We start from the raw sequence: 8,463 nt of genomic DNA, 5'->3' as shown, positions 1-8,463 counted from the left end.
TTGTTTGTTTGTTTGTTTTGTTTTGTTTTGTTTTTGTAGCTTTGTGCCTTTTCCCTGGAACTCACTTGGTAGCCAAGGCTGGCCTCAAACTCACAGAGATCCACCTGGCTCTGCCTCCCAAGTGCTGGGATTAAAGGCTGCGCCACCACTGCCCGGCTCAGCCTTTCCTGTTTTTTAAATTGCATATTCTTTATTGTCTAAATGGTGCTTTGTCTTTGAGTTCCTGGCATTCTATCTTCTACTGGATTCATTCTATTTGTCAGGCTTTCCTTTGCATTTTCTAGTTGAGTTATTGGGCTTTTCAATTCCATCTTCATGCAGCTTGAGTTCTCATTGTTATTATTCTGACTCACCCCTTGGAAACCAATGTTAATACTCTGACCTGCCCCTTGGAAACCTATAGGTGTGAGTCTATTCCTGAGGATGGCATTTTTCTCTCTCCTGGTCTCCAATTACCAAAACTACAGCCCTTAAAATTCCAAATAAGTTCATAAATTTTAACTCTGTCTCTAGTCTGTATCTGTTTCAGTGGGCTTCCATTTAGCTAACTGACACATCCAGGCACTGGCTACTACTGATTTCAACCTGTGACACATGGACTTGCTGAAGGATATTATAGATCAGTCCAGCCAAACATAATTATTTCCTTTCTCTATGGCTAAGTCAGATGACCACATGCTTCTGATAAATTCTCATTGCCTGGGTTCCCTCCTTACTTTTGACTAGCCAGAGTCCTGACCACCTGTGCCCTATTTCATCTTGAAGCAGTTATGGAGAATATGTTGTTCTGTTCCCAGGACAGGCTTCAGGGCTAAGTTAAAGATGGAACCCCTGGTGTAGGGGACCAAATTGGCTACCTAATGCCCATTGACATACCAGGAAACTGGACTCAATATTATCAATTGATATTTATTAATTAAAATGATTCTGCAATAATATAAGCCACTTGACCTTCTTTATGCAGATCAAAAGAGGAATTATATAGCCTTAAGAAATTATTTCTATACAAATCTCTCAGGATTTTGGTCCACCAAGAGGGTCCTTTTCCTTTTCTCAGAGAGTTCTTTTCTCAGAGTTGGGTCATACTCTGACTCACAAACCCCTTTTCTTCTGTTCTCATTCAGCCTTGGGATCTTTTCCCTATCATACTTCTTTGCCTTCTCAGGAGACAGCAAGTCCTGGCCTTATGAAAGCTGCTAAGATATGGGAGACTTAGGGAATACTAGCTGATAGTCAGTCATTCATACCTAATAGACAGGGAGTCCTCAAATGCTCAGAGATCTGCAGATTATGTCACATAAAATGTTAATCAAAAATCTTATTATATCAGACAGAGACTCCCAGATCCTAACAGTGACCCAAGGTCTCTGAAGAAGATTATGAGGCACCACAGTGTCTCCACCTGGATGATGGCAATTGCTAACCTCTCGACAAGATGCCCCAATGCAACACCTGCCACCAGGACTCGGCCTATACTATGGGCAAACAGCAGAACATCAGGGAATTGATTGCACCCTTTTACCTAGACAAATTAAGATCATTTTTTCCTATGTCCCTCTCCCATAGGAGAAACTTCCACCTTATGGTCCTGATGGGCCAAAGATTGAAGCTGTTCTGACAATGATATGGAGACCTAGGTATGGACTGAATGGATTTGAAAGCTGCTTGGTCTGTGCTCAGATATGACTTATCCTTCTCAGGTCTCTGATTCCATTTGACCACTAGGCTTTGCTTTAGCTGCTTTCTCAGTTCTTTATATAAAATTCACCGGTCCCCCTCTCCTAGGACTAATACTAGGTCTAGACACAATTTATGCTGTTATCAGATCAGAAAAACTCACAGAACAGATTCCAATATAAATTTTTACTATTAACCGCTCTCAGTATATCCTGGTTTGTTTATATAAAGATAGGAAAGCTGCCTCACTTCTTTTTAAATTTATCCTTCTCAGATCTGATGGTGTTTGATGACTAGGATGTATCAGTTTAACAGTCCCAATCCCAAGACTACAAGCACCTTCATAGCTCATTAGTAAGTTCCCTGTTAAAAATACAGACAGTTACGCCTCATTCATAAACTTCATGGTACAGGTTTCAAATATAACTCCAGAGGTTCAAAGATTTAAATGCAGTTTTGATAAACTAATGCCACATTGACTACAAATGGTTCTTTTTTTTTTTTTTGAGCTGAGGATTGAACCCATGGCCTTGTGCTTGCTAGACAAGCCCTCTACCACTGAGCTAAATCCCCAACCCCCAAACTCCCAAACGGTTCTTAAGAGTCCCTAAATTTCTATGGATTTTTAACCGTTTTGCTATGATGTAAATCTATTCCAGCTGTCTTACAGATACCTGCAGGTTCCTGGGAAAAGTTCTGCTACTGCATCAAAAATCTGGTCTGATGAAAATTAACAACCTCCAGAGCTCATTTCTGACCCCACCTATTTCTCGAGCATATTTTGCAGATTCACGCCTCCTGCCTGACCTCCAGAGAAACAGCAGATGCTGTGGCTTCTATACTCCTGATTTGGTGTGCTATTCCTCAAGCTCCTAGAACATCACTGCTGCAACCTGCCTTCTCAGATCCTCAAGGATGCCTGAGATCCTGGCATCCTGTGTGACTCCCGGCTTTCCCCTTCCCACTTTGTCCCTTGTCAGCTTGAAGAAGTATTGAGAATTCAGTGCCCTTGTTCTCCCACTTGCTACCCATAACTCACCTTTTTATAATAATCAAAATGGAGGAATGTTAGTATTCTGACCTGCCCTTGGAAACCAATGTTAATATTCTGACCCACCCCTTGGTGCCGCCCTGCGTCCTGATGTGAAAACCTTATTTTAAAGAAAAACCCCTCCCCTTCCTCTCTCTCTTCCTCTCTTTCTCCATTCCTTTGAGGTGTGCACACCTCTGCTTTCCCTCCCTTCTTTTTCTCCCTGTCTCCCTCTTTCCTATCTTTCTCTTCATCTCTCTACTGTAATAAACTCTCTCCACATGGCTGCAGTGACTGTTCCATGTGCTGTCTCCCTCTGCTGCATGTGCTTGCCATGTTTCCCTGCATGTGCAGTATACCCTGGCCTGGCCAGCTAGGGTCTCCTGAGCGATATATCATAATACTCATTAGTGTTTCTATCTCTTATTTAATTCCATTTTCAATTCTGGATTGCCTTTATCATTCTATCAGCCTTGTGTTTGTATTTTCTTGGGCATTATTTAGGTGGTTATTTTTCTTAAGCTGATTCTCTATAATTTCATTGTTTGTGTCTTCTTTAAACTCCTTGAATTCTTTGATGAAGTTTATGACTGTTCTTTTAAATTTCGTGTGCTGTAGTTCATCTATGTAATTCTCACTGGCAAGCAATTCTATAGGACTTGTATATTTTGGAGGGGAGATACTGCCTTGATCTTTAATATTGTTTGCATTTTGTGATGAGATCTGGACATATGGACTGCATTAGTTCTGTGTCTGGTATGGACAGAACCAGTTGTGGCAGAAGGATATTTAGTTGGGTTGGGCTTAGATTCTGGAATGAAGTCAGGTGGATAGATAGAACTGAGCTGGTGTGTAAGGTGTGCATCCTGGTCAAAACTTGGAGTGTGGGAATAGATCTGGCTGGGTGAAGAGGTTGGATGTACAATGAGAGGTCCCAGGCACCAGTGGCCACACTAATCTGGGGCACAGGGTGTGGGGCCTGGGCTGGATCAGGGAACTTGGGGATGGTGTGTGGAAGAGAAATAAAGATAGATTTACTGAGCTAGACCTTGGAGAAGGATGTGAAGGATCTGGCTGAGTAGAGAGGTTTGATATGGTGTCTCTTTTAGGTTTTTGAACAGCACAGTAAAGTTATTCAGTCAATTTACTGAACAATAGGACCCTAGAACTTCTTATGAAAACCTAAAGGATCCTAACTATTGAAATAAAGTTTAGGCACTAATAAAAATTCTTTCATTACAAGTATTTGAATATTGTTTTCTTTTCCAAAGTTTCTGTGCCCAAACAATAAGTGTTCATACTATTTACTGGTGTACAAACAGTGTACTCTGCAATACAGATGGGACAACTGCATTAGAATTCACATTCACTTCTTCCTTCTTCATACTAATACTAAGACTTGACAGGCAGGTCGAGTAATTTGTATTCACATTTAGCTGCCTCTTTCCTCTCCCATTTTTTTCAGCCATGCTCTTGCTAACTTCAAATCATCTTTAATATCTTACCCCTTCCTTCTTGTCTGTGTGTTTTTTTAATGGCCCTGTACATATTGATTTCACCTCTTCTCACCAGGCTGGTGAGATAACTACTGTTTTACTACATTTGGTTTTCCAGTAATATAGCTCTAGCACCCAAAGGTTGGTGTGATGTCTAGCATTTTCTCAAAAGGCATAGGTGGTACCTAAAGCAATCAATATATTAAGTAATAAGAATAATGAAAACTGCTGCTGGAAAAGTCACTTCCTAGAGAGCAAGCCTGGGAAATGACCTCAAAGAGGAATAGGGTGGACTTGAAGATGAAAATATCCCCAGTTCATGTTTTGTACATTGGTCCTCTTAAGTAGTAGAAAACAGCTATAAAACAACACACCAAAGAACAGTCAATGAAAACAAAACAATACAGTCAAAGAACAATGCATCAAGTTAAAGAGGTACCCAGTAGAAGATGACAATCAACAGTCAGCAGTGCTCAGAGGCTAAAGCAACTTGTTTCAAACATGCCTGTGGAGAGCCGCTGTTTTACCCTACTGTTGATAGCCTGCTTTTCAAATGGATAGAGAGAGTATGAGAGTATAGTTTGAGATCTATTTGAGAGACTCTGTAAGAATGAGTTGGGAAATGGGGAAAAGGATGCTTAGTCAATTGCTTGGTGCTGCAGACTGTAGAGAACAAGGAGAAACACACCAATGCTTTCTCCACAAGACTTCTCTAGAAATTTGTTTAAAAATACATATATAAATATGTATTATAAATATACATAGATATATGTATGACAAGACATTTGAGTTATTCATTGTATATCATAAAACTACTTGTTTTATAAGTAGCCTACTAACATGTTGTATGAGATTTGTCTTATAGTCTCAAAAATGTTAAGCTTGATACAAACATTGGTGTAAGTAGTGATTAATGGGGGTGTAAAATACCCCAAACAGTTTAGCGCTTATCCTAGAATAGTCTGTATCTCTACCAACATAATGTGGTGCTCTAGCTACCTGGTAGAAGCCTGCTTTTAACACAGGGGAAGCGTCTTTAGGGAAGTTCAGTTCATGTTTGCATGCTTACTCTAACTGGAATCACCACCATCATTAACCTATTATGTGATGTTGCCACATTGCTGTAGGAAAACTGAATAGCTGCTGATTCACAGAGGTGATGAACTTCCTGTTGTTTTTCCTCCTGGTTCTGTTCTGGCTTATGTTTGCCACTGTGTCCTACACCATTACAATTTCTCCAAACACTTGAAAGGTTAGCTGGACATCATTTACCTAGAGGCATTGAGGTAGAAGTGAGTTCATGATGTAAAACCACCAGCAAGCCATCCTGAAAAGAGTTTTATCACAGTAAATGAAGACGAGATTAGGAAAATGTTTAGAGGAATGCCAGTTTGAATAAAAAAAAATCTTCTAGTGGAAATAATAAGAAAGGATGTAATGTTAAAATTTCATAAAGTAGAGTGATGTATCTACAGGTGTTTATCATATTGCTTTGTCTTCCCATCAATATGTTCAAAATATTACACATTAAAACAAAAAAGTATTCTATACTGTTATAGAGTTAACAGTGCAGCAAATGAAATTTATTTAAAGTTTTTGCATTAATAACAAATATAGAGGAAATGAATTGTTTATCAGGCCAAGATTTAAAAAGTGACATTTTTGTAATATTTTCATTGATCTCAATGCATTTATATATATTCATAATGCCATATACAGATGAAATTATTGGACACACATACACACACACACACACACACACACACACACACACACACACACACACTGCTAAGTCATAAAGCCCAGGTTACACGACGTGATTGTACATGTGGTTTGTGCAGGTTACCATCCTTTGAGGTCATGGAGTGTACATGGACAATGCTCCGAGGCATTGTGGTGCGCTCTGGAATTGAAATAACTTGGATTGAACTCCCAGACAGCCTTCTGCTACTAACTTCGCTGGATGGTATACAGAATTTCATGCAGGCACATTTATTTGTGCACTGCATGAAACAGAAGATACCTAGGGACAGAGACACAAGGGAGCAGGATTAGTGTACTGTGCAGAGGTATGGGACCACTCCCTTCCTAATTCTTAGAGGACTCTGACCACTGAGACTTGTGAATGTTTCCCAGCTCCTATCTGTAGTCATCCTGGAGAAACATGATTTAGTTAGAGGGAGTGGAATTATCCACAGTAACCTGTGGAGGGTTCATTCTGAATGAAGATATGCTTCGATATAGGTTCTTTGAGGAGGCGCAATTCTTATGAAAATTTAAAGACTCCCCAGGAGAAGAAGAGGATCTCTTGCCTGGGTGGGTCCCTCTTGTATCACCTTTGATACTACCTGTCTTGTAAATGCTTTGGCACCACGCTCTTTTCCTTGGCTCCCTGTCCCTCTAGCATAATTGAACCTTGTTCTCAGCCACTGTTCTTGGTGGTGACCTTCATGGTTTATCTCTTCCTTAAAGTTTTAAAGTACTAAAAATATTGAAAAGGAGAAGATGAGGAGTGCTCTTAGAGGAAGGGATAGCCTAACATGTCCAATTTCAGCTTTCTACTTCTAAGAACTGTATTTAGATTGTCCAGCTGATTTTGCTCACTTTTTAAAGCATGGGTTTGGCCTCTTCTCCTTGATTTTCCATTTTCATTATTTCATACTTCACTCTGTATGGATTAACTGATTTCTATCTCTCTTCCAGCGCCCTGGAGATACTCACCACAGGTAAGAAAGAGTGCGATGGCTAAGTAGACAGTGAAAGCAATCCATTTGACCTTGTAAGTAATGAAGTATGTTTGTTGACCTTTATTTAGCTTGTGATGATACACAGTGACTGCATAGAACAAAAGGCAACCTATTGTCCAAAATAAAGAATTTTTTTTTCTCAAGAAATTTAAACTCATTAGTCACATCTTCACCCCCATTCACCTTACTTCCCAAACTAGCACTTCCAGGACAGCTATTTCATGGAGTGATCATAGTTAGTGACAGATCTAACTCAGAAACAATATATACCCTTGAATCAGAGAATTGGAAAGGACTAGCGATTTAAGGATTACAGGTGGAACCTACAAGCCCATTGCAATTTCCATTCATACCAGTGGAGCCAGGAAGTTGTTACCTGTGAAGAAACTCAGGAAACCAATTAAGAGGTGCGAGCACTTATTTTGAGAAATCATAGAGGTGAATTGCAGACCTAAGAGCAAATTAAGATAGACGGATATGTTGAGACTCATCCTCATCATGCTACTGATGGCCCCCAGGCTATCTGTTGGGAAACATAAGCTGTATTGAGAGAAAGGCAGGTATTTCTTCTAGACTCATTTCCACAACTGTCTAGGTCAAACTTTTGTGAGGATCTAAAAATGCCAGAATGCAAAAGAGAGAAAAGGAGTAAAGAATAAAGAGGCAGTGTGCTTGAGACTACTGAGAGACCCAGCATAAGCTTAGTGCTTTTATAAGCTCTTTCATAACTCATAGGTTAAATATCTTATTCTACCTATCCTCTCCTAAAGATGCTAAAATCCGTTTGCCTTTTGGCCAGTCATTTTTGTCATATGCCTCATGTCCAGTTGTACTGGTAACCATACTGCTACTTACCAGTTTTATCAAAAGTCCAGTGCTTAAACCAGTGGGATTCTAATATTTTCTCCCAAAATCTAAATGGTGAAATTTTAGTTTTCCTCCACTACATTACGTTTGTAAGTGGGTTTACTGTGGCCTGAGAAATTTGCTCCCAGGAATAAGGGGTAAGTTGATCAGATGATGAAAGTCAAGGAACCATGAAAATTTCCTCTCCACCCACCACTATTCCATAGTATAGTTCTGACCTTCAGGCCAAAAAGCAGGACAGCAACCCAGCCATGGACTGTGGGTAATCTTATCCTTTCTTATTTTGGGAATTAGTTCCACCCAGTTTTCCATGATTAATCCTACTACCAACATGACTATGGCCCCAGAGGAGAAGACTATGTTGACACTCTGGATACTTCTGTTTGGGAGATGCATCTTTGTGGATAAAAATTTCTATCCAAGACTATATCACCAATGTTTCACATGTCTTTTCTTTGATCAGTCACAAGAAGAAGGACGAAATCTGAATGTTCACTGACTGCAGAGGCGTTGCCACAGACATCAACAGAGGCAAAAGCTGAAGTAACCTGTAGAGCAGAAAAGATAACTTCCTCCCTTTACCATTCTTATATAAAGGGCAGACTGTTGTCAGAGCAACAAACTACCATGGAATCCTTTGTCTGTT

General features: G+C 39.9%; 1 protein-coding gene across 1 annotated transcript; it reads right to left on the bottom strand.

The window, feature by feature from the left end:
• Positions 1-5,996: 5,996 nt before the first annotated feature.
• Tmem225 (transmembrane protein 225) lies at positions 5,997-8,213 on the bottom strand. Its single transcript, XM_036192081.1, has 4 exons — positions 8,036-8,213; positions 7,327-7,473; positions 6,925-7,059; positions 5,997-6,226 (listed from the first exon to the last, which is right to left on the bottom strand). Exons 1-4 carry the CDS (start codon positions 8,211-8,213, stop codon positions 5,997-5,999), a joined length of 690 nt encoding a protein of 229 aa, XP_036047974.1.
• Positions 8,214-8,463: the final 250 nt, after the last annotated feature.

Source organism: Onychomys torridus, chromosome 7 (genome assembly GCF_903995425.1).
Source record: "Onychomys torridus chromosome 7, mOncTor1.1, whole genome shotgun sequence".
Taxonomy (NCBI): domain Eukaryota; kingdom Metazoa; phylum Chordata; class Mammalia; order Rodentia; family Cricetidae; genus Onychomys; species Onychomys torridus.
The sequence above is the reverse complement of the archived record's forward strand: the minus strand, read 5'-3'. Positions and strand labels throughout refer to the sequence as shown.

What these genes read in the sequence shown, in the direction of transcription:
- Tmem225 (XM_036192081.1), bottom strand. Translation starts at nt 8,213, where the DNA reads ATGCATCTCCCAAACAGAAGTATCCAGAGTGTCAACATAGTCTTCTCC. An exon ending in TCCTGCTTTTTGGCCTGAAG is followed by an intron (nt 7,474 to 8,035) that starts GTCAGAACTATA and finishes GTTTCCCAACAG; the next exon opens with ATAGCCTGGGGGCCATCAGT. An exon ending in TTTCCTGAGTTTCTTCACAG is followed by an intron (nt 7,060 to 7,326) that starts GTAACAACTTCC and finishes TTTGGACAATAG; the next exon opens with GTTGCCTTTTGTTCTATGCA.